This window comes from Plectropomus leopardus, chromosome 22 (genome assembly GCF_026936395.1).
Source record: "Plectropomus leopardus strain MGB_pleo_1.0 chromosome 22, ASM2693639v1, whole genome shotgun sequence".
Classification (NCBI taxonomy): domain Eukaryota; kingdom Metazoa; phylum Chordata; class Actinopteri; order Perciformes; family Serranidae; genus Plectropomus; species Plectropomus leopardus.
Genome location: NC_142197.1, coordinates 18,355,203 through 18,381,596, shown reverse-complemented (window position 1 = coordinate 18,381,596; position 26,394 = coordinate 18,355,203). Strand labels below are relative to the sequence as shown.

General features: G+C 40.6%; 1 protein-coding gene across 3 annotated transcripts; it reads left to right on the top strand.

The window, feature by feature from the left end:
• Positions 1–1,056: 1,056 nt before the first annotated feature.
• kdm5a (lysine demethylase 5A) lies at positions 1,057–24,991 on the top strand. Of its 3 annotated transcripts, none has more exons than XM_088072443.1 (30): positions 1,057–1,623; positions 1,814–2,260; positions 2,985–3,062; positions 4,528–4,650; positions 4,827–4,997; positions 6,193–6,378; positions 7,308–7,386; positions 7,519–7,610; positions 7,696–7,854; positions 8,601–8,720; positions 8,894–9,052; positions 10,859–11,040; positions 11,238–11,400; positions 11,520–11,639; positions 11,733–11,927; positions 13,002–13,183; positions 13,339–13,463; positions 13,547–13,697; positions 13,854–13,974; positions 14,677–14,853; positions 14,943–15,121; positions 15,262–15,400; positions 16,022–16,201; positions 16,389–16,949; positions 17,067–17,225; positions 18,894–19,022; positions 19,116–19,263; positions 20,444–20,664; positions 20,834–21,310; positions 23,982–24,991. In XM_088072443.1, the coding sequence occupies exons 2-30, from the start codon at positions 2,114–2,116 to the stop codon at positions 24,327–24,329; spliced, it is 5,271 nt and encodes a 1,756-aa protein (XP_087928569.1). In that variant the 5' UTR covers positions 1,057–1,623; positions 1,814–2,113; the 3' UTR covers positions 24,330–24,991. The 3 variants fall into 3 exon arrangements, with proteins under 3 accessions (XP_087928569.1, XP_042367110.2, XP_087928570.1); XM_088072444.1 differs by having other exon boundaries at positions 1,071–1,178; XM_042511176.2 differs by having other exon boundaries at positions 1,057–2,260.
• The last annotated feature ends 1,403 nt before the right edge of the window (positions 24,992–26,394 follow it).

Sequence of the window (26,394 nt, the reverse complement as noted above, 5' to 3'; positions counted from 1 at the left end):
ATCCCTGGGGCCTTTTTACAATTTCCCTAACAACTATCAATTACAAAACATAATTAATCTGCAAAAGTACATTTTAAAAGAGGCTGTAAATACCAGGGAAGGTGTCGTGCCCCCCCCCCCCCGTGTCTTTAAATCCGTGAAACGGCCCTGCTGCAATATCGACGGCTTTTCGTCAGGGGCGGATGTGGAGAGAGTGGGTGAATGGTATTGTATGATTGAAACGGTTTTTTTTAAACATTAGCAATGGCTAAATCGCCCATTATTGTTTCAAAAATGGTTTTTATGAATACATTTTAATTTGAGCAATAAACGCAACATAAACGCATTTTGCAGATTTTTGCCATTTTTTTGTCGTTGCAGCAAACCCCTGTAGAAATAATGCTGCCTTTAGGTGCCATAGGAAATATTACAACTACGACTATTATAAGTGACATAACAGCACATAACAGCAGGGAGTAATGGATGGTCCTTTTTAAAGAAAACAACAACGGTACATTGTGTAGTAATACAAAAATGTACCAATGGAAACAATGACACTGGTAGGGAGAGATTAGAGAGACAACAACGAAATAAAAGAAAATAGACACAATTATGAACACACACAGGGGGTTTCCTTAATTAGTTATATGATAAAGCTATATGATTTGCATGAATTAATGATTTTTGTTTGTTTGTTTTTTCAAATTCCTCAAACTTTATTGACATAACCAATCCATTGATTAATCAGTTAGTCAATACATAAGTTAAATTACATGATAAATAAAATGTAGAGTAGATAAACAAAATCTAAATAAAAATAAATTAAACTGAAATGTGTAAAGAATCTAATCGTTTTTGCCAATTTGAAATTGCAGTTTTCAATTTTTAAGTTGTTGTCAAATATGTTTTAAAAACTGTCTCTAGAAATGTAAAAGGAAGGTAATTTTCCATGGTTGAATGGGTGCCTTGAGTTGTCTAGTCACACCATTGAAAAAAAAGTATGCTAATATTCCTACCATATCGTACGAGCAGAAGAAACTTAAGAGTTTTCTTGCTGCGAACTCGGAAGTAATAAAAAAAACGAGTGTTCTTGAAGGTATCACAACAGCTATCCCAACCTAGCTAGCTGTAGCTAGCACATTGGCTAATGCGGACACAAAACATACGGACGACGTTAAATCATACGGAAAGGACACCCGGTAAAACAAAGCAAAAGTTTTATAGCGCATTTTCTACGTGATTCCAATGAACCTAGTGGAGCCATGGCGGACTGTGTTTGTCAACCGACTTTCTCAGCTAATGTTAGCTGCGCAATGAGCAGCGGTAGCTAAGCTGATTTTAGCCAACCAAATTAGCCGTATGCTAGTTTACCATAGCCTCAAATGCCTCAATGAATGGGGGTTGCTCGACACCAGTAAACAATGTACACTTGCTACCACTAGCCGCCTCCTTGTTGTGGTCCTGGTACTTAGCTATCAGGTGCTCGAAGAAGTGGACGTAAAGTCGAGAATGTATTGAATGAAGCCCGGCGAGCGAGCGCGATTACGTTAGCTAATGAACATTACCAGCTAGCCGCAGGAGCTAGCCAACCGTGGATAACTTTGTTGGAAATGCATCATCACGAAGAAATCATGCATTACCCAGGTACATAGATAGCAACGTTAGCTTGCGTAACATAACATTGCAGTCAACATCATATCGTTCAGGCCGGGGTGTTTTGTATTTACAAACTTCTTTTCAAATTCTGCGATAATCCAAAGTCTTGCCTGTAGAGTTTATTTTGTGAAGTTGTAGGAATGATGGCGTTTCGGACTAACCCTGCCCTCCGTCCCAGGTAGGGGAGTGGTGGTGGAGACTCCCCGGCCTGGCCTGGCCCTCTGTTTACGGACGATGGGAAAACATTGATCATCAGCGGTTGTTGTATTTGTGCAAACCAGATTATGATTCGCCATCGCGGCTGGGATGCCCTGTCACTGGAGGTATTCGTGATTTAGGAGATTTGAAGGATCATGATGGACACGGAGGAAGTTCCCCAAGACGAGAATTATTGGAAATAACCATGGACTGTTGAGCTCAATTCGGTGCATTTTTAAAATAAAAAATAATTTTTAAAGACTGTTTCACTGGCACCAACATGTCTGCATTTGCTGAGTTCGTCCCCCCTCCTGAGTGTCCTGTTTTTGAGCCGAGTTGGGAGGATTTCTCGGATCCTTTAGGATTTATCAACAAGATCCGACCCATTGCAGAGAAAACGGGCATCTGCAAGATCCGACCCCCCGAGGTAAACTAACTTATAATACTAAACACTGCAAAAATATTGTATTGATGTTTGCAATGATTTGCTTATGCTCCTACGGAGGTGGTAGTGGTTTACTAAGGCCTGCGTAAATTTTGCGATAGGCAACGACATTACTAGTTGCCATTACTCTAATAGAGGTCAAATAAGGCTTAATTTCTTTGCTTTCCACCGCACATATTTTGCACTTCTTTGACACTGGGTTTTATTTACTGTTCAGAAAAGTTTTGGAAAGACAAAATAAATTCAACAGTTCCGGTTACAAGAAGTTCAGTCCAGTGATTGTTAGCTGCAAAGATGCGACATTGGGCCACATGCAGGCCTGGCCCTCCTGTCAGATCGTAAACACACAGTTATGTTATTATACATAGTTACACAAATAACCATTCCAGTGCGTTTAATTTTTTAATAGGACTATTAAATGTTGGGTTGTGTCTTTGTGGCCAGTTATGCTCAATACCTTCTCAAAATTGGAAGAATTATATACTTATTATGATAGCTTAACAATGGCATTCCTGTAAAAAATAGTCAAAACTGAGATGTAAAGACTGTGGTAATATTGTGAACAGTCATAACTTAAAAAAACTGCTTTTGTTTTTTTGGTTTTTTTTCTTGAAAAACACTAATTTATTTAAAGTTATAGTATTGCTGCTATACATTTCCTCATTGTTGATGTTTTGTGACAAGGTATTCTTTTCTTGTCTATCAGGACTGGCAACCTCCGTTTGCCTGCGATGTACGCAACTTCCGCTTCACTCCTCGCGTACAAAGGCTGAATGAGCTTGAGGTGAGTTTGCCAAGGAGATGCATCAGCGATCAAAGCAGTAATCCTGAGTGAAGGTGTGTCTCAGGCATTACTTTGCATGTATGTCCTCTGGAAATTATTCTCATTGTAAATGTATATCGCCACACCTGGGAGAAACAAAGATACTGTCCATAAACATTTCTCTGTTTGAAGGAAGACTCCACCTGCAATATGACCTATTGCAAACCAGTTAGTCATGCCGTATTACCTTCAATTTTTGAAGAAAACTCCACGCTTAACAAGAGCAAAAATATATCTGTTCACAAACTCTTACACAACTCATGCAGCATAATTCAAGTCTCATAAATCCACTTTTATGCTCATTTTTTCTTAAGCACATACATTTTCACTAAAACTTTATTATTTAAAACTGAACTGAAAGTATTCAGTGAAACTTATTTATGTTCTCTGTAAAGCCAGGCTCCAATACTAAGTTGTCTTCTTGTGTTTGAGAAGTATTGAGCACACAACTGGATAAATGAGACTTGGATTATACTGCACGAGTTGTGCGAGAGTTTGTACACAGATGTTTTAAACAGTTTTGCTTTGTTAAATGTTGTCCCCAATCAATAAATCCATATGTTTGACGATGTGTGAAGTTTACTTCACATGTTCAAGGTAATGCAACATGATTAATCAATATACAAATAGCCATTTTTTGGGTGAATTATTCCTTTTGAAGATTGTCATTAATGAACTCATCAATGCTACATACTAGGGGTCGACCGATGTTGGTTTTTCAGGGCCAATACCGATTATTAATCTTTAATGAGACCGATAACCGATATTTGGAACCAATATGAATTTACAATAAAAATGAAAATCTTTCTGTCAGTATTTAGAATTTGGAATATAACAAACTCCACCACAAATAACAAATGTTTAATTACAACTGAAATATTCATCATCATAATCAGCAAGTTCCCGGTAACTTTTTTATAAAGTCAAGTTAAAATTAAATAATAAAATGATTAAATAAAATAGCTCCCTGAGGCTTCACAAAGTAAAAGTTCCTCCCACGATGACACTTTTTTTCCCACTTTTGCATTAATTTATTTTATCTGCAATCAATAACATAAAATGCCAATCCAGATAACTGGCAAAATGCCAAATATCGGCCCCAATAATTGGCCAGGACAATTATTGTTGACCCCTACGATATACTCCTTAGATAGCAGCAGACTATTCAGACTGTCTCCACCTGCAATATGTTTTCTGTTTTCTACCTGTTGAGATTTGGATGTTTGTGGGTTTTTTTTAAGCCCTCTTCTCCTTTTTGTATCGTTTAACATATGTAAATCAGGACAGCTCTAATATGGGAGTTATACAGTTTCACTGTATGGTTGTGTATCAGAGTGCAGCCATTTAAACATAATTTTGCCTGAGGTGTTTATAACAGCAGAAAATGGGGCCCCTTCATTTAGCATCCTCTCTCCTGTCTGTGCAGGCCCTCACTCGGGTTAGGCTCAACTTTCTGGATCAAATCGCAAAGTTCTGGGAGCTACAGGGATCCAAGACCCGATTCCCTCATGTGGAGAGAAAAGTTTTGGACCTCTATCAGCTAAGCAAGGTAAAACTACATCAGTTTGAATATTCTTTAATGCGCTGTTGTTTTTATTATTGATTATATAACATTGATTTTTAGCAAGATTACTTAAATTTCTTAATTTGCATTTGGCAGTTTAGTGTTGATTTTGTCCTTTCCTGCGGGTAAAAATGCTCATGTTGGATTCCTTTGTGCCTCAGATTGTGTCGTCAGAGGGCGGCTTTGAGATGGTGTGTAAAGAGAAGAGGTGGTCCAAAGTGGCCAGTCGGATGGGCTTTCCACCTGGGAAAGGCACCGGCTCACTGCTGCGCTCCCACTACGAGAGGATCCTTTATCCATACGAACTCTTCCAGTCTGGGGCCACGCTGACAGTGAGTGCTACTCATTTAACATAGATAACGCAGTTTGACCAAGCAGCCGCACAAATGAGAAAACCAAGCCCCTGACACGAATCAACATGTAAACACACTGTTGTTGTTAACCTGAATTTGTTAGGAATTTATCCATTTTGCACCACGGCACATGAAATATATAAAATACATTGTTTTAGATATATTGTACAGCAACTGTCTAAGTTGGAGTAAGTGGACATCTTGTGAGTGGATGTTGTTATTAATTTGTTACTTTACTTTTTATTCCACACTGGGGAAAATGTTTCTTGGCTGTTCCCAGTGTCTCCCAAATGTCAGTGTTGGATCGCTTCATACTGTGGCTCAACAACCAAAGCTGGTCTGACAAAATCAGACATGTTGGCAACAACTGTGGGCTGTATGTCACATTAATAATACCCCTGTTCCTTCAAAGCTTGGAACAGGCAGATTTTAAATCTTCCCAAACCAGGATTTCTCACACATTTATTTATTTATGGCGGCCCGCCTCAATATCAGCATTTTCCACTACATATTGATGTTCTATTTTTAAAGTTGGACCGTGGATTAGGAGAGCTGTTGGAACATATGTATATTTGGTTATTTAGAGCACCACACTCTTGGAGCACAAAGCATACTCTTGGCACAAAAGGAGCAGCAGAACATCAGGCACAGTGAAAGTGAAACTTAACTGTTGAATAATGCTTACAGAAATACAACATCCTGTTTCTTAGAACAACAGGGCTCTCATTTCAGAGTCCGTTTTTCCGTCCTACATTAGATGAAACTGGCTAAATTCTTTTAGAAATTTATGCAACCTTGGGGTCCAAGGCAATGGTCTAAAAGTTTGCTTTCACACTCCTCCTCTGCAGCTGCTCCTCTAATTTGATCTATCAATCTGATCTGATTATCTCTGATTGAGCTGAGTGATGGACAGATCAATTCTCCATTGTGCGACTCAAACTACACAAGGTGCTGCCGAGGAAAAACATCTCATGAAGAGTATCTTTTACGCCGCGCTCATTGCCACACAACAACATCTACATTCAGAGAGGGGAAACACACACTCACACACACACAAAAAAAAACTAAAAACGTTTTCTGACCAATCCGTCATCAGCTACTGTCACACATAGACTCTGAGTCTGTGGGAAGCACTGCCTAATTTGTGTTCACTTCACTTGTTTTGTCCTGTCAGGGCATTCAGCGGCTATACGAAGAGGGAGATGACGGGGAAGAGGTGGACGAGGGAGTTGGTGAGGAGGCAGTGGAAGAAGAGGAGCAAGATGAGGAGGAGGAGAAGGAGAAAGATGGGGAGGGCGATGCGCTGCAGACCAAAGAGCGGATTCTGCCTGAGAGACGCTCCAGGCGCCTGAAGTCTGAGGTAAATGGAATAAAATACAACTACAATGACGTATTGTGAAAAAATGTGTCATTTGTAGTTGTGAGACTTACTAGGATTTTATTTTTGGGCCAAGTTTATCTCAAAAGTGTAATAAGCATTTTTTAATTATTTGAAATATGGGCAAATTGGCTTGAATCCTTTCGAAAGTATGTGACAAGGCAATAAGCAACTTGGAAATGGTCCCAGAATAATCCCGAAAAAAAATTCCTAGAAAATCGCCTGAAAATGAGCTAAAAATAAAAAAAAAAGTAAATAAATAAATAAAGACAGAAAAAAGAAAAAATACTACTAGTACTATATTATTACTACTACAATCACCTCTTCTACTACTACTACAAAAAATAATAATAATATAGTTTTGTAAAAATAAATTAACATAGACTTATAAACATAGTTTTCTTGACAAATGTCCCCAGTTTTTTATAACGTGTAATAACCCCCATCTCCAGCTAATTTTCAGGTCAACTTTTACGTCTTTTTTTTTTTCCAATTTGCAGGACTTTTACAGTGAAGTTGCCCATTGCCTTTCCCCTGACATTTTCAAAAGAAATCAAACAAATTTTCTCAGGTTTCAGAGGTGAAATGCTTGTGAAAGGTGCCTGAATGCATCAAAAAAAAGTGATGTCGATCCAGGTGCTAGAGGGTTCATTTTTCAACATTTGTTGAATGAACATTTTTAAAACATTACTGTGAGACCATAAATGTGTCCTTTTTATGTCACGTGTTTGATTTGAGTAATTTTTAAACAGTTTTTTTTTATTCCTTTAACATTCACTCCTTTACTTTGAGGATCCCTCTCCCTCCCCTTTTCTCATCTGTGAAGGAAATACTCCCCAGAGGCCGTCTAACATTTGGCTTTTTAGCAGGATCGCTCTGTTTCATAGGCTGCTGTTGTTGTTTTTCTCTAGAGGGAAAACAAGGAGCCAAAAGGCCTTAAGATCTTTGGTACAAGTCCCAAGATGGTCGGTTTGGAGATTGTTTCAGCTGGTAAGGATTATTTTCAGTTGACGTGTTTTTTTTTTTGTTTTTTTTTTTGTTTTTGTAGCAGACATTGAGCAATAAATTTGCAGCATTGCTGTGAGTGTTTCTATTTTCGCACTGCTGCCTTTGTCCTTTCAGATGATGCATTCAACAAGAAGCAGCGTCACCTCAAAGCTCAGGCCTTCGCCATCAAAATGAGACCACGCAAGGAGACCCTGGAGGTCAACTTTGTGAGTACTAGTTCAACTGTTTGTTCTGTCTCGGGAAACTATTGGCGTGACCATCCCTGCTTGTTCTGTGGCACTGATCCCTCAGATTGACCTCTACCTCTGCCTGGTGTGTGGACGGGGCGATGAGGAGGACCGACTCCTGCTGTGTGATGGCTGTGACGACAGCTACCACACCTTCTGCCTGATCCCGCCTCTGCAGGACGTGCCCAAGGGGGACTGGCGCTGCCCTAAGTGTGTTGCCGAGGTAAGGCTTGAACGCTGCCGTCTGTCCAATTACAATCCTTAAAAAAAGACAAAACTTTTGAAACCTATTCCTTTCAAAAACATGAGAAGAAGGCAGTGAGAAACTGAAATTACCCCAAAAGTTAACAAGAATTTAGTAAAAAAAAGTACATTAAAATTAGTTTAGATTACTTAACTTTAAGTTAGTGGGAAAAGAGAAAAAGGTTTCAAAAAATTATAATAATTTTGTGTAACATAATTTAAAATATGTAATAAGAGTAATAGATATAGCCAGAATAATTTTCCCATGTTTTTATTTATTTATTTTTAAAAAATCTTTTTCCCTAGACCTTTCCCCCCTTTTTTCAAATATGTATATATTGTTTCTAAATCTAATTTCTTGCAATTTGTGGAACATTTTTTTCACAAATTTCCTTTTTGCCTTTTTTGCATGTTTTTGAAAGAGCCCGAACCAATTTGCTCTGGGTTCAAAGGTCAAAATACTTCTGAAAGTCATCTGAAAGCAGCACAAAAAAAGTGATGTCCAGGTTTCAAAGCGTTAAATATATTACATCCATCACTTTCAGATCCTCACGTGTGCAAACGCATATGCAAAAACAGACATTCAGTCCAAAATGAATGATGTTGTACCGCTAAAGGATTATGTTCACCTAACAAATAACCGAAGTGATTAATGTTCTCATCTGTACATTACAAATTTTATCCTCTCATGCATAATGCATATGATGTAAATGTGTTTCCTCACAGGAGTGCAGTAAGCCCAGAGAGGCCTTTGGGTTCGAGCAGGCCGTGAGGGAGTACAGCCTCCAGAGCTTTGGAGAAATGGCCGACCACTTCAAGTCTGACTATTTCAACATGCCCGTTCACGTATGTAAAATCCACTCAGTGAATTCTGTGTATTGTTACACGGGTGTCCTTCTGTTATCTGGCTGTCTCACTTTCTGCTTCAACAGTTCAATGTTAAATGTGTTAACTCACAGGCTTTTTTCCTTGTTAAGAGAAGGCAGGGCGATTGAATTATCTCCAACTTGTGCCCACAGATGGTCCCCACAGAGCTGGTGGAGAAAGAGTTCTGGCGCCTGGTCAGCAGCATCGAGGAGGATGTCATCGTGGAGTACGGCGCCGACATCAGCTCCAAGGATGTGGGCAGTGGCTTTCCTGTAAGGGACGGTAAAAGGAGGCTACTGGGAGATGAGGAGGTGAGACAAATTGTGTACATTTCATCTCATGTTTATTTTTTCACATCTTTTCTCAGAATATGATAAAGGATGCACAATATCCGATATGCTACTCATTCGGCCGATTTTTTGATATATCCACTTTTTCCCCGCCTTCTGTACTGGAATTAACATCATCTTATGCAAACTCTTATCATGATGGCACACTAGAAGATGAATGCATAAAATGCAATGCTTTTTAATATATGTAATTTTCTTTCATTGTGCAAAACAAGAAAATACTTCAAGTTAGGTTTGACGTTTTTTACATGTTCACTTTGTCAATAAATAAAAAAAAAAAGTGGTTGGTGACATCGGCAGAAATCAGCATGTTGGCTGATTCCAGTATTTCATTTTAAAGCCAATATCGACCTACACCGCTGTCGTCCCAATATTATTTCGCATCCCTAAATATGTACTTATATTTTCTAGCAGAGCTGTATTATTGCTCTATAATTCTGACAAAGCGAAAAACACAGATGGAGTTGCAGGATTTGATAATAAACATGGAATCAGTTTTAACCTGCAAAGTATAGTGGAAATTGCCAAAAATGTGCGTGCAATTCATAAAAATCAAGGTTTTACCTGCCATTATTTCTTCATTATTCATTTGGTATCATTTTCATGCTCAATATTTTTGTGTTGGTATTTCACTGAGGGTGGGGCTCAGCTCCTCCACACACACCAGCACGTACACCAGGGCCAGTAAAGTTACTCTCAGCCAGCTGACCATGCAAGGGCTTGAAAAGTAAAAAAAAATGCATTTAAATAACCTTTCAGATGTTACTTTATGGGCAAAGTTTTTAACATGTCTAACAACACGTTTTACCTACTGTGACTTTATTATACTCTGCCACAGCAGTCACAGAGGTGCGGCTGAAGGCTAACTTTACTGCAGTGAAGCATGATCAGCCAAGCAGGGTCAAATCATCCTGTGCTCTTTAGGTCATCAAGAGGCAGTGCTGATGTTTTTGCCTAAAGCTAACCGTCACCCGCATCTCCGTGATCAAACCAGGTGCTGTTAAAGTTGGAGCGGCCCCATACTCTGACCTGTAAATGCAATTAAACGGCCCAGAATACACATCCGTTTTTCAGAAGAAGGTGTCAAAACTGTGTAAATACACATCAGGAGAAAGATCATTTGGACTGTTTGCACAGAAAGAATAAAACACGATGACTGCGTCCCTTACAAATTAAGAAGTCCTTCTAAATTTTGAGGAAAATTACTTTATTGTGTGATATGAATTTGCTGGGAAAAAAATTGACAATGAATATTATTGGACCATTTAATCATGTGGAGGAGACCATCTGAGGCTAAGTCATCCGAAAACTGATATATATGAATATGTGAAGCTCAGATGTGAGGCTCTTTATTTTGCATAAGGATGACATATTTTGTTTTATAGGCTAATTAGGCAAGTAGTACTTGAGCACTTGCTTTGATAAAATAGAGTTTTATGCTGCGTTCAGCGTTTAACACAACCCTCCCCTCGCCAGCTCTGGTCGGTGATGTACATCCCCATGTTACAGGTAGAGGCTACGCAGACATTGATCAACATCTGAGCTCAGTTCTGCTGATGATGATAGTTTATAAAATGTCCTATCGGTGCCAACTTCTGATGGAGACTCCCGTGTGTCTCAGAGACATTCCTTAAATCATTTTGTTCATCAGACTTCCATCTAATAGATCGCTTAAATGCTTTTCTCTTATTTTGTGGTGCCACATTAAGTAAAAACATACCAACTGCCCTTAAGTGAAAGAAAGCACTTTGTTTCCTCTCCTGTTAGGAATATGCCAACTCGGGCTGGAACCTGAATAACATGCCAGTGCTGGAGCAGTCAGTGCTCACCCACATCAACGTGGACATCTCGGGTATGAAGGTGCCCTGGCTTTATGTGGGCATGTGTTTCTCCTCATTCTGCTGGCACATCGAGGACCACTGGAGTTACTCCATCAACTTCCTGCACTGGTGAGACTTAACTACAATTCTGACATTTGCACGTTGTTGGAAACATAAATGACGTTATTAAAAGTAAATACTGGAAAAAGTAACAAGATTGAATTATTCATGCTCACAGAAAAACTAGCCTTATTCTGTTAAACCTGTGTGCCGCCCTGTAAAAGAGCATTGGTATCTTTAATGTTAATTTATTCTCTGTTCTTCAGGGGTGAACCGAAGACTTGGTACGGAGTGCCGGCCTCTGCAGCAGAGCAGCTGGAGGCCGTGATGAAGAAGTTGGCTCCGGAACTGTTTGACTCCCAACCCGACCTCCTCCATCAACTGGTCACCATCATGAATCCCAACGTCCTCATGGAGCACGGTGTCCCTGTATGTAGTCTGTTCCTCGATGTTCCGTTTAGTTGATGTCAGATCTGATTAGATATTGATCATGTGGTCCGTGTTGGCTTTTAATCACATAAAAAATTGTGCACATATCCCGTCCTCAGGTGTACAGGACAAATCAGTGTGCGGGGGAGTTTGTGGTGACCTTCCCCAGAGCCTATCACAGCGGCTTCAACCAGGGCTACAACTTTGCAGAGGCCGTAAACTTCTGCACCGCTGACTGGGTGAGGGCAAAGCACATACTTCTTCCTTTTGAAAAAAAAAAGGTTTTTACCTTCAAATGTGCATATTTATCTTTCACACATTTCGTTCCATAGTTACCTATGGGGCGTCAGTGTGTGGCCCATTACCGCCGCCTCCACCGCTACTGCGTCTTCTCCCATGAGGAGCTGTTGTGCAAGATGGCTGCTGATCCAGAGAGTCTGGACGTGGAGCTGGCTGCTGCTGTCTTTAAGGAAATGGGAGAAATGATGGAGGAGGAGACAAAACTCAGACAGGCTGTCCAAGAAAAAGTAATGTCTTTTTTTATGCATGTTGAAAGTGGGGGAGGTTAAGGGTCATCTGTCTTAGAACCTTTGCCTTATCTGTAGGTCAGTCAGGATTCTCATGGGTCCTTGAAGTCCTGGAAAGTTTGTGAATTTTAGGGAAAAAAATCTGGCCTTAGAAGTTTTGGAAAAAAGACATAAATAGACTAGGTCATTGAATGGCCTTGAATTGGTGTATTTTTGTGTGAGAATGGAAATTGAAATCCTTTTTACTTCTATTCTGTGTTTTTATGCCTCAGCGCCGGAGATAACTGTGGAAGGAGGCATTATGTTTTTGGGTTGTCCGTCTGTCCCATTCTCGTGAATGTGATATCTTTAGAAAGCAGTGCAGGAATTTCTTCATATTTGGCACAAACGTCCTCTTACACTCAAAGGTTGACTGAGTAGATTTTAGTGGCGATAGGTCAAAAGTCAAGGCCACTGACCTTGTCTATCTAGTTCTTGTGAACATGATATTTAGAAAAAACCTTGAAGTATTTTTTTCAAATTTGGCACAAATGTCCACTTGGACTTTCAGCAAATTCAGGTTTATGTAACAGAGGTCAACAGGCTACCTTTCGCTGTCTTCATATGTGTCTTCCGCAGTTGCCTTATTGTTTCATGTGTAATCTGCCGCTTAAAAGTGTGATTGTCACATGCATGCATGAATGATTGAAGTCGAATGATGCTGGTTAAATGGTCATAAACAAACGAAAAGCGAAACCTCAGCTACGCATGGAAAATGGGGATTCCAGGACTTGTGGTTCACTAAATACATTCACTAAGATTGGCCTGTTTAAGATAGCAGGAAATCAGTATGGATTGATGCACACAGGATATCACCTTGCAAATTAACAATAAATAACAAAAATAACAAAAAAATGTCTTAAACTATGCCTTATTGGGTTCTTGAATTTAGGGAAATTTGGCCTGAAAAGTCCCTCAGTTAGACGTTTAAGAAGGTGTGGGAACCCTGTTTAATACAACAGCCTCAAATTGAAAGCTTTGTGTTTCACAGTGTGTTAAGAGATTGCATCATCAGTTCTCTCTCCTCATCCGCAGGGGGTGCTGTCCTCAGAGCAAGAGGTCTTTGAACTTCTACCTGACGATGAGCGCCAGTGTCACAAGTGCAAGACCACTTGTTTCCTGTCCGCACTGACTTGTCCCTGCAGCCCTGAACGACTGGTTTGTCTCAACCATGCAGCAGATCTCTGCGACTGTCCTCTCGGCAACAAGTGTCTCCGGTTAGAGAAAATTTGTTTTATGGACAAAACAAATAAAGTCTAACAAAACAAATATGTAAAACTCATGGGCAAGAAATCTAATTTGTCACACTCTCAACATTTACTTGTACACTTGCACCATATTCTGAAGTAGATATCTGCATGATACGTTTCAGGTATCGCTACGATCTGGAAGAGTTTCCAGCCATGTTGTACGGGGTGAAGACACGAGCTCAGTCTTATGACACGTGGGCAAAGAGGGTCACAGAAGCCTTGGCTGCTGACCAGAAGAACAAGAAAGGTTTTTGTTCTTAAATACTACAAGATATGCACATGTTGTTCATCTCTTTGGGCCATTGCATGATTGTTTTGTGTGTCTCACAGATCTGATTGAGCTCAAGGTTTTGCTGGAGGATGCAGAGGACAGGAAGTATCCTGAGAAAGCTTTGTTCCGTCGCCTGAGGGAGATGGTTAAAGAGGCGGAGACCTGCTCCTCTGTTGCTCAGCTGCTGCTCAGCCGCAAACAGAGGCACAGGTCAGTGGACATGAATAGAATAAGCTTTAATGTAACCCCACAAAAAAGCATTTTACTGACAAGCTAACTTTTTTTTTTCTTTTTAAATCAGCGCTGTATCTGCTCAGGTTCAAAGTCAAATTTAACTGTCACACTTTTTCCCATGTGTGTCTGCAGCAGCCGTCTGCGCTCTGAGAGCAGTCGTAATCGCACCAAACTGACAGTGGATGAGCTCAAGGCCTTCGTAGATCAGCTTTATAGGCTGCCATGCATCATCAGCCAGGCCCGGCAAGTCAAAGTGAGTTCCTGCTATATCTGCTTACCCATGAGATACAGTTCACACCGTATTCTTCATGCCCCCACACCGGAGACAGCCATGGCTAGAGGCAATATGATTTTGGGTTGCCTGTCAGTCCATCTTTTCATCCTTCCGCCCCATTCTCAAAAATAAAAAACACCCTGAATGGATATATTTGAATTTTGCACAAACATCCTCTTGGATTCAATAATGAATTTATTAGATTTTGGTGGTCAAAGGTCAAGGTCACTGCGACCTCATCTGACTTATTCTTGTGACAGTGGTATCTCAAGAACACCGTATGATTTTTTTCAATTTTGGCACGAAGGACCACTTGGACTCAAGGATAGAATTATTAGATTTTGGTGGTCAAAAGTCACTGTGACCTCTCAAAACATGTTCTGGGCCATAATTCATTCGCAAAATTTTACACAAATGTCTTACAGAATAAGATAATGAAGTGATGATATTTTACATATTTTCATGTCTACTGGAGACATTTTGTCAGACACTGAAGTGGTGACACTCATCTTGGGTGTCCGCTTTGAAACTGTGCTGATTTTATAGATCTTCAGTGCTGCTGAGTTGAAGACGAGTGTGAAGTATCCGCGTTTGTCAAACATGGACGTAAATTTTAAGTGCAACTTGACTTGTTTGCGGTTCCTTGACTCCCAATGTGCCTGTCACCTCCCATGTCTCTAGGAGTTACTGGAGAATGTGGAGGACTTCCACGAGCGAGCTCAGGTGGCACTGTCGGACGAGATGCCAGATTCCTCCAAGCTGCAGGCACTACTGGACCTGGGCAGCGGTCTGGATGTGGAGCTGCCAGAGCTGCCTCGACTGAAACAGGAGCTCCAGCAGGCCCGCTGGCTTGATGAGGTGGGGCTCTCACCCACAACCTGTATGTGAAATTTGTCGGGAGTTGTTGTAATTGTGTCCTCATGTAACTTGTGCCGTCCTTATCTCAGGTGCGTGTCACCTTGGCCGAGCCTCACCGCGTAACCCTGGAGCTGATGAAGAGGTTGATAGACTCAGGGGTGGGCCTGGCTCCCCACCATGCCGTGGAGAAGGCCATGGCCGAGCTGCAAGAGATCCTGACTGTCTCAGAGAGATGGGAGGATAAGGCCCGCGCCTGCCTGCAGGCCAGGTAAAGCTGCAAATCATACACATTTGCAAATATTTCATGTGGATGTTTGCACCTCAACTGCTGCTACTTTGAAAAAATGTTTAAAAAGCCTTTAATCATGCTGGATCATGTCACATCGGTCTGTCATTTAAAAACCCCAGGCCTCGACACAGTATGGTGACCTTGGAGAGCATTGTGCTGGAAGCTAGGAACATCCCAGCGTACCTTCCTAATATCCTGGCCCTCCGAGAGGCCCTACAGAAGGCCAAGGAGTGGACGTCCAAGGTGGAAGCCATTCAGGTACTGTCTATGTGTACACTGTGTCACTTAGAAGTTTATTTATCCATATCTAAAGCCATGTGTCCTCGTGTGGGTCTTTGATTGAGACATAAGCTGCTTTTACACAGAGATCACACTACAGGTTTTACACAGAACCAACCAACAACAGTATCACGATCAAATGAGGCATGTTGGGCATGACGTGTGACACACGTGTGTCACATAAAACATATGCATTGGCAACACTTTCTTAACAATAACAAAGGCATAACACGTCAATCACGATCATTTACCCTCTCCGAGTACGGCAGCTGATCTCGTCCTTTGAATTAACCATTGTGCTAACTGCTGCTTTTTAAATCTGCTGTTGGGGTCACATGCATAAACACGTCAAAATGTCACACTCATGGTCACGTCTTTCCGGCTTTGCGCTTGACACAGACCTCATTTCAGGGCTGTTACTACCACCCTGTCCCCCCTTTCCGCAGTCGGACATTATATACAGAATGGCATGATGGCATGATATTACCGCCTTGAACAGGCAGTGTAAATGCAGCTTTAGTCGGGGTCTTCTTGCTCTGAATGAGGGCACCATTTAAAATGTCACTAACCTCTCTCCTCCTGTGTGTCCACCTCACACAGAGTGGCAGTAGCTATGCTTACCTGGAGCAGCTGGAGAGCCTGCTTGCCAGGGGTCGCTCCATTCCTGTTCGGCTTGATCCGCTGGCCCAGGTGGAGTCTCAGGTGGCTGCAGCTCGAGCCTGGAGGGAGAGGACCGCTCGCACCTTCCTCAAGAAGAACTCCACGTACACACTGCTCCAGGTGGGTCACCGTGAGAAAAGTTGATGTATAATTTAAAATATTCAGTTGAAACAGCGTATATTGTGCGTTTGCTTGACTTAAAGGCAAATGAATGAAGTGCAGGCGCTGAGGTGTCTCAAGATCACATTTTCTTCTGTAACGTCAAGGTTTGGTGAGCTCTTATTTTCCTGTGGGCATATTTTGTCAGGTCCTCAGTCCTCGTGTGGACATCGGGGTCTACGGCAACAGCAAAAGCAAGAGGAAACGCGTCAAGGAGCTCATGGAGAAGGAGCGAGGAGGCTTTGACCCAGACGCCCTGAGCGACCTTGAGGAGGGCCTCGAAGAAGTACGAGACCCTTCCATCGTTGTAGCAGCCTTCAAAGCCAAAGAGCAGAAAGAAGTAGAGGCCATCCACTCACTCCGCGCTGCCAATTTAGCCAAGATGGCCATGGCCGACCGCATCGAGGAGGTCAAATTCTGCCTGTGTCGAAAGACGGCCAGCGGCTTCATGTTGCAGTGCGAGCTTTGTAAGGACTGGTTCCACGGAGCGTGTGTGCCTCTGCCTAAGACGGGATCTCAGAAGAAGCTGGGAGTGGGTTGGCAGAGCAATAGCAAAGACTCCAAATTCCTGTGTCCTCTGTGTCAGCGGTCGAGGAGGCCGAGGTTAGAGACCATCCTGTCGCTGTTGGTGTCACTGCAGAAGCTGCCGGTGCGCCTTCCAGAAGGAGAAGCCCTCCAGTGTTTGACAGAGAGGGCAATGAGCTGGCAGGTATGCATAAAAATGACAACACTGCTTTTAACTTCTCATGTACAACTAATACTTTACAATTTGCTTTTGATCTCAACCAAACACGCATTCTTACGCTGGTCTTAACTGTCACACCAGGACAGAGCGCGTCAAGCTCTGGCCACGGAGGAGCTGTCCTCAGCTCTGGCAAAGCTGTCTGTGCTGAGCCAGCGCATGGTGGAGCAGGCTGCTCGGGAGAAAACTGAGAAGATCATCAACGCTGAGCTGCAAAAAGCTGCTGCCAACCCTGACCTGCAGGTACTGTAGAATTTCATTTTAATTGATTTTACATTATTGTAATGACAATGCAAAAACAGAGACTCTAGGAATCCTGTTTGGAGGTGCAGGTTGTAGCTGTTGTGGTGGTTTCTTTAGGGGTTTTGGATGTAAGTATGGAATGCACCAGCAGTGGGCACTAATGTGCAAACATGAAATACACCCAAAGACTGTGAGGCTAAAATGTGAAGAAATGGGGGTAATTACAGATGAAAGATGCCAGTCAAATTTCTCATAGATCTAATAAAGCATTTTATCTTACTTTTATCTTATTTTATTTAATTCTGCTTTTTTAAATGTGTGGCTAAGTATTTCGCTATTTTATTTAGCATCAAGCTGTTTAAATTTTTTTCTTTTAAAGAGAAGATGCATATATGGTTTTGGTTAACCTCAAACTGAATGTGAGGCATTGTGGGACTAGAAAAACTTATGTTTTGTTTAATTCAGTGAAGAAGTTAAATTTTAAAAGGACTATATGCACAGATTATGAAAATATTTTGGATCCCAGTAAATATGAGAAACATTAGTGACACTGAATGCAAATTTTTATGCCTCCATGCCGGCAAACAGTCTTGGCCAAAAGGCATCATGTTTTCAGTCTATATGTCCGTCCATTCATCCTGTTCTTGCAGTATCTCAAGAGCGCCTTGAGAAATTTGCATCAAATTTGGCACAAACATTCACTTTGCATCCAGAAAGAGCTGGTTTGATTTTGGCAGTCAAAGATCAGGGTCACCGTGGCCTTATCAGTCTTATTCTTGTGAAAGCAATATCTCAAGAACGCCTTCAGGGAATTTTCTCAATTTGGCACAAATGTGCAAAAAGGTTGAACAACATACTGATTAAAATTTGGTGTGGTGTCACCATGACCTCACAAAATTATAGTTTTTATTTTATTTTATCATAATTTCAAGACAGTGGAAAGTGTTTAGAATGATCACGCTTACATTAATCAGCTGCTTAATAGTCTGCTTACAGTGTTTATCTTAGGTCTTATATATATAATATCTGGAAAAAATGTAAAACTACAGTAATTTGTTTCTTTTTTCACTCTTTCTTTGCCTCACGGTAACCCATCCTCTTCAAACTGCCTACTTGAGGCTGGTGTTGCATGCGCATTGAAACGTGACGGGAACAAAGAAGGTCACTTTCTCACTATGAAAAATGTAATTTCATCAAATCTTTTGACAAACTGACAAAAATCAAAAGTCAGTGAGATCCTCACCATACTTTGTGTAGTCTATTTGAACAATTAGAAACAGTCACGGCTGCTAGTGATGGAGACGGAAAACAAATGCACAGGTGGAAAATACTACCAAAATTAAACAATATTATTTTGAAACGCTGTGAAATTCTATAAATAGCAAAGCTGTCAGTTTTGTAACTTTGTATTCATGTTAAATTATACAAAAGTGAATTAGATCTGCATGAGCAATTAAGAAAAAAAAGAACTTTCTAAATAGTCATCCGCTTAAAGTGATGAATTTGATTTGGACATCTGTGATCACTATACTAAACACTATATCGCTGTTTCCGCTGTGTTTGCTGACATGTTTATGTGTGTGTAGCATGAAGGGGCTACAGCTTATATTTCAGTGTGTTGTAAAATGACAAATAAATGCAACCTTGCATGTTTCTGTTCTTCATCAGGGCCACATCCAGACTTTTCAGCAGTCCGGTTTCAGCAGAGCCGCCTCACCTCGCCAGTCCGTGGACTACGATGACGAGGAGACCGACTCAGACGAGGACATCAGGGAGACTTATGGTTATGACATGAAGGTACGAGAGGCAAATGATGCTGTCCAAGCTGCCTGTAAGCAAGCAGGATTTATTTTTTAAATTTCTTCCCTGTTGGTGTCTGCTTCGTTGCAGGATCCAGGCGAGGTGAAGCCGTACCTGTTCTGCGACGAGGAGATTCCTGTGAAGTCAGAGGAGGTGGTCAGTCACATGTGGCCGACTGCTACGCCCTCTTTCTGCGCCGAACATGCCTACTCCTCAGCCTCCAAGTCCTGTGTGCAAAGTGAGGTCACATTTAAGATTACTTGACTCTGCCAAACCATCATCCCCTGTTTTTGTTTTTTTTGCACAGATGATTCAACAGGGTTAACACGGTCATGAAATTCCTAGTAAAGTTATAACATTTAAAAAAGTGTTTTCCAGCCCTGGAAATGATTTGGAATTAACAGAAATATTAGGAAAAGTTATGAATTTACTTATCTTCTCCTTTTTTTTTAAATATCCTCATAAAAATCCCAAAACACGCTACACAAAATCCATTCTTTGTTTGACTTATTTGAAATCTAACACTGCGCTGTCATACAGAGCAGACAGTCATTACCAAGCTTAAGAAATGTGATGTCACATTTTTGATTGATTGGTTTTGATTGAAATCGTTATTTCAGACAAGTTTTTCTTTTCCTCTTTTTTTCCCTAAGACCATAAATGTACAAACCAGCAAAGAATAGTGCATAAAAAAAAGAATGAAACAGAAAAAAAGAAACAGTCAAATCCAATGTTCGAAAAGGAGTAGGAAGAAATGTAAATGTTATCTGATCCCACCCCCTCTCCATTTTTCATTACTAATAAAGCTACATATGCTTCCTTACTTAAAAAAGTTAACTCTTGAATACAAAAATAAATAGAAATGAAATGCATATGCACACACATACACACAAATATGCATGTATACTGTATATATATATATACATAAACATACAAATATTCTGTATGTCATTGTAACCAAATATGCCCTAAAAAATAGAATGAAATTTACAAACTTTTGGAGAGAAACAGGAAAGTGACAGCAATCAACACTTATTTATTACGGTAACCTCAATGCTCAGCTTCAGGCAAGGTCACAAAAAAATTAGTAGACATGTCTATAAAACAAACGGTTGTTTTAACAAATGGTTGTTTTAACCACAAACAAATGCATACAAACCTGTCAAATTAAAATCCAAACATAAATATAAATGCACTGACAACTCATTTACAGGATCTTTAAACTACTTAAATAAAGTCATGGAAATGGTGTAAAATATTTTGAAAAAGTTGTAAAAAAGTCTTGAAAATCCTTTGGTTAAAATGTATGGGAACCCTGATTCAAGGACAGCTATTATTTTGAGGACTTTGTGGACTGAGAGATTCCAGTGTTGTGTGTGTGCCTTCATCATCTTATAGTCAAGATGTTTACCTTTCAGACCTGGGCACGCCCAGAAAGCAGCCCAGGAAGACCCCGCTAGTCCCTCGCAGCCTGGAGCCGCCAGTGCTCGAGTTGTCCCCGCAGGCTAAGGCCCAGCTGGAGGAGCTGATGATGCTGGGAGACTTGCTGGAGGTGTCCCTGGATGAGACCCAGCACATCTGGAGGATCCTGCAGGCCACGCATCCCCCCTCTGAGGAGAGATTCCTGCAGGTCATGGAGGTAGGGAGGTCGTCCATTATGCAACTGGATTGCGCAGCTGGAACCCGTGGCAAAGACCAAAAATTGGGTTTGAATCAATGGCTTGTGTTGGTTCTGAGTTTTGTTAATTGATGCATAGATGCAGGTCAAATAAGTGCAGAATTTCTCTTTTCACCTTCCTTTTCCACAGCCTGACGACTCTCTGATGGAGAAGCCTCTGAAGCTCAAGCTGAAGGATTCGGAGAAGAAGAGGAAACGGAAGTTAGAAAGAGCCGAGCACCACCACATGCTGATGGCCGCTGCCGCCGCCGCAGGAGGAGCTTCGACAATGGGCGAAATGCGACCAGCCAAGTCCAAAGAGCTGAAAAGGGTGGGACTGGAGCTGGGTCTTGGGGGCAAACCCAAGAAGAAGAAACTCAAACTCAACCTGGAAAAGAACCGGGAGATGAAGCAGCTCGCCAAACGGTTAGCCAAGGAGGAGAAGGAGAGGAAGAGGAAGGAGAAGGCAGCGGCCAAGGCAGAGGCCATCAGGGAGGGACTGGAGAAGAGGAAGGAGAAGAAGATCCTCGACATTCCCTCCAAGTACGACTGGTCCGGGGCTGAGGACTCCAACGACGAGAATGCTGTGTGTGCAGCCAAGAACTGCCAGAGACCCTGTAAAGATAAGGTGAGGACATTGTCTTTGGCCTCTTTCAGTACCTGTCAAAAATTTTTCCTGAATATTGTGATTTGATTATGAAATATGTCTTTTCCCGTAAATATGGGTTTCACTGCAGTAGACTGAGATTGTGTTGTCAGGAGGTGGTGTTGCAGTCAAAGAGGCACAAGGGGGATATCGTAGATGAATGATAAACACAGCTACAGATTAGCATTTAACAGAGGTCAAAGGCAACCATGTGACTGTGCACCTTTTAAAAACTCAAAGTTCTGTATGTTTTCAATTTTTTTTTAACATTATACGCCAGGTATTTGCCAAAATTCATATGATAATTATCTCAGCACATCTAATATTAACATTTTTGCCACATTATTAAAATCACATTGTAAAATGTTGCACTCCCTTATGTCTCATTTAGTCAAGAACTGCAGTTGATTATTTACATTTTTTGAATAATTCTCCAATTATTTCCTTGATTAAAGGTGCACTCAGCCATTGTTTTTCTGTCAAATTCACTAAATTTGCCCCTGTGGTCTGCTAGCTGTAGGTTCTGTGTGCACGCTGAAAAAAGATCAGGTGTTCATACACAGCTTTTATTGTAATAATAAGATGTAAATACCAGAAGGGATATTACCTGCGTTTAGTACAGTAATATATAACAGGGTAAGAAATAAATAATTTCTGTACTTGCCCGAACAAAATTCTTTACCTTTGAGACGCGGAAACCAGAATTTGCACATGCAAACCAAAGACAATTTTTCTACTTTTTGCATGTAAAATAATAAATAATAATAATAATAATAAAGTGAAATAAATACTGTTAGAATATCTTTAAACTAAGTACTGTTACAATAACGTTAAATAAATTACTAGTACTTATATAATAACATTAAACAGTTTACTGTTATAATAAAGTTCAATAAAGTACTGTTATGATAAGGTTAAAGTACTATTAAAATAATGTTTAAGTACTGTTACAATAACATCAAACAAAGTACTGTTGTAACTAAGTAAAATAAAATACTGTGCTTTTATTCGGAAGCACCTTGCTCTTCTTGCGCTGGAAGTGTTGATGTTTTTGACATGATCTCGAGGCGGTTGGCAGTTAGCTGAAAGTGAAACCATTTAAAGCAGAGCCATTCAAATTTAGGACTTATTCACTGTGAGCTTTTTGTGTCTGCGAGAGGGAGAAAGCTGAAACACCTAAGCAGATCTCACGGCGGTGGCTTAAATATAGGTGAAACTTTTATGTCGATGTATGAGATACGGTTATTTGATAAATCCCTCATGGAACAAGCCACAATACATCGTGTATAACTGATGTGTTTCCCACTCCTGTTTCCACGTTCTGTATCTTTTCTGTCATAAAAATGTCTGTGAAGTTGTGAATATCGGTCCTGCTAGCAGTGCCATTATCAATGATCCTTTGGCGTAATGAGGATTTTATCAAGGCTCAATAATAACGTATTTCTTCCTTTATTTATTTGGATCCTCATTAGCCGCTATCAGAGTAGCAGCAACTCTTCCAGGGCGCCGCAAGAATAAAAATTACACCATAAAATAGAGCAAATGTAGAATTTAAAAGCCAAATTCATTCTGCATTTTAAAATCCCCTCCAGTGCGGACTGACCTAATGGAAACAGACATGATGCCGTGTTAAACTGAAGCTTTTTCTTGGACCTCGCCGTGCTGTTCGCCGACCACGATGTTGACCTTGTCAGTTAGATTCTTCTCAACCCTCTTTAGTAACGTCCCCGCCGCACTGCGCTGATAGAGGCACTGAATTCTGGTCAATAGATATTTTTCATGCAAAGTTTAAACAGCCAGGTGTCTCTCTCTCTGTGTGGATGACACAGGATATTTTGGGTTTTTTTGCCAAGTTAATAACAAACACTTTTTGAAATGAACATCATGGAACTTTATTGAATATCAACAGCTGATAACAGCACTGGAACACCTTAAAGAGAGTTACACATAACGTATTAACACCGCAGCGGTCATTTTCGGAGACAGCACTGTAGACCAAGACTGTCCGCAGAGTTAACCAGTTGCCAGTTTCCTTCACCTGTGTGTCCACAGGGCAGCCAATCAGAGCCGAGGAAATGGTAGGCTCGCTCTTCTGTGATGTGATGAAATTATGAAGGTGCTGCTCTAAACTTGCACCTGAAGTTGGCTTAATTAAAAGCCATCTGGTGTTATTAAGATGGACATTGTGTATTTTTTCAGCTGTCTCTTCTCACAAAATGGGCATTAATGCTTAAATAAGTCTTTGTTTTGCTTTATTAAATCTGTAACAACAATCAGAGGAGGAAATGAGGATGAAGAGAAGCAAAGGGTGTTGGAGAAGGATTTTTGTCATTGATTGTGCACGAGCGGCCCATTTTTTTTTTTTATTCTACAGGAAATTGGCTGACTCCTTAGTGCTGTGAAAAACAAACACATCATGTTTTGGCTCTTTGCTCTAGTACATTACATCAATCAAACAATGACTGACTTGTATCTTTAACGTGTGCTGTTAAAAATTACACACAAATCATGTTTTTCTTGAATTTTGTTTTGTAACTGCCACGTGTTTTTTTTTTTTTTTTCAATTATTGGCACGGTGTTTCCTGGTGTTGTCCTTTATCTTTTGTCACATGTCACCATTTGTTTGCCTGTGTGTGCCTGTGCTTATTTCCAGGTGGACTGGGTGCAGTGTGATGGCGGCTGCGATGAGTGGTTCCACCAGGTATGTGTGGGCGTTTCGTGCGAAATGGCCGAGAATGAGGACTACATCTGCGTGGACTGCTCCCGGAAGGCTGCCGGGATGAGCGGTGGAAGCGGCGGCGGCGACGGAGCAGGGATGACCGTGGAGGAGGTGGCAGAGGAGAGCGTGGTAGTGCTGTCGACGTCGATGTGCAGCGTGCAGAGTCTGCCTGCAGCATCCGTCGTGGCATCGTGGTCTCACACGTCCTCTGCCTCTCATCTAAACCCAGCAGCTTCACACCAGCAGCAGCAGCAGCAGCAAGAGCCTCAGCAGGGCAGTTAGCGCTTAAACACAGTCTAGGACTGAGTTTGAATAAAACAAAAGCTAGTGTCCAGGTTAGCGTTTCCACCTCTCAACCTGTAAGACTGTATCAGAGGGAAAGAGCAGCCCTTTATGAACGAGCGCGGAAGAAGAGGGACGAACCAGGGGCATTTCTGTAACTGCCTGGATTATAGAGCACAAGAAGGAGAGAACTTCACCCAGAAGACAGAGCAGGAAAGAGTCCTCCCGTCATAGTGTGGCTGTTAAAAGGGTTGTTAGTACACACACAAGACTTAGTCCTCCTACAGCAGTTTTAGGTCTAGAAACATCCACCAGCTACTTCCTGGTCCTCCTCTGAACAATAACACGTCATTGGTACACTTACTTACAGGTCAAACACCAAACTTACTCCAGCTGTTGTGTTCAGTGCAAACAGGCAAATAAACAAATGTATCCCCAGTCGTGTTAAACTGGACGTCCTGAACCTCTGCCCTCTGCCCTCCGTCTGGCCCGTCAGTAACATCTCAATATGTAGGACTCCAGACTAGGAAACACAAATGGTTGTAATGTAGTGGAATTATTTATAATGTACATACTTTTAAGCAATTAAACAAATGGATTGTGGCTTTTTTTGTTTTGTTTTCTCACCTTTAATAAACTATTCCTAGTCAAATGATTAATAATTGTAATGTTTTTTGTTGTTTTTTTTAATTGGTGTTCACAAATGTTTTTGTTGCTGTTGTTTTTTAAGTGGTCTGTTTTGTACGGAAGCCCTAAGACGCAAGCGAGTATTGTTTTTATGTGGTGATTTTGTGAAAGAAAAAAACCCATCTGTGAAACAGATCAAGACATTTTTTTTAAGGATTATTTTTTTGTGAACTGATTCTTTTTTATTTATTTATTTTTTCATCTTTTTTTATTATATATATATATATATATATATATATATATATATAAAATTATTTTTAATTTTTTTTACACATTTTAACAACTACCTTGGCTATATGACATTTTTCTGCAACATTTAATTAGATTTTTTTAAATATATTTTTTTAATTTAAGTTTATTTAATTTTTGTTGTCTGAATACTTTTTAAAATTCTTTTTTCTGGGGGTATGTTATCAGAGCTTGTTTGTCGTTTACTCGGAGAACAACACAAAAGCTAAAATTTCAGGATAATTGGTGGGTCAGATTCTGAGGGCTCAACAGCAACTTCAAGCATTGACAGGTCGATGTCAAGCTGTGAGTTAATCTTCATTGGATTTCCTGTGTTACTCATTAAGCTCAATTAGAGTTGAGATGTGTTGGCATGTCGTGAAGCTGTGGTATGAAGATTTGCATGTAGAATTCTGTGTTACGTTTGTTGTTTTCCCTTTAGTTATAAGCACTGTAAAACATGTACTTTGTGTAAAACAAATTGATTTAGAGATTATTTTATTTCCCCCACTGATTTTCAGATTTATCATTTTGAGATGCCTGATTTTTCAACATGCACTCTGATTTTCCATGTGGGGGGAAAAAGTTACAATTTTGTAGGATTTACAAATTAATATTTAAAATACGTAGAAACACGTTTGTATAGAAATAGAGGAGGAGAGGGATTGTGGGTGGGGGGGCTTTTGGGTGCCGTCACTTCTAACTCAGCCGAGTCAAATCCGGTGCAAACTGACCTCGGCTGCTTTTGCCTCCATCTGAGTCACTCACCTCTGTCACTGTGCTGACTGGAAGGGTTAGTAAGGTATGTGATCACGAGGGTCTGCGAGACCATCAACCAAATTAACTGCACTGGTACATAATTGATTGCATAACATCTGCTCTGCCTCATGCAATTACATCTCCATCGCTCATTGTTTGAGAATCAGAATCAGAATCTGGTTTTATTGCCAAGTACATTTACATTTACAAGGAATTTGACTTGGCGTTTTGGCGCAAAACAATTAACATAAAGGAAGAATAAAAAAATATGGAATTTAAATGGTATAAGAGATAAAAATATAGACGCAATTCAGAAATATAAAATGAAAAAACAGAATACAAAGAACACAAAATGTGTGTACAAAAGGTGTCCGTGAAGTTATACAGTCTA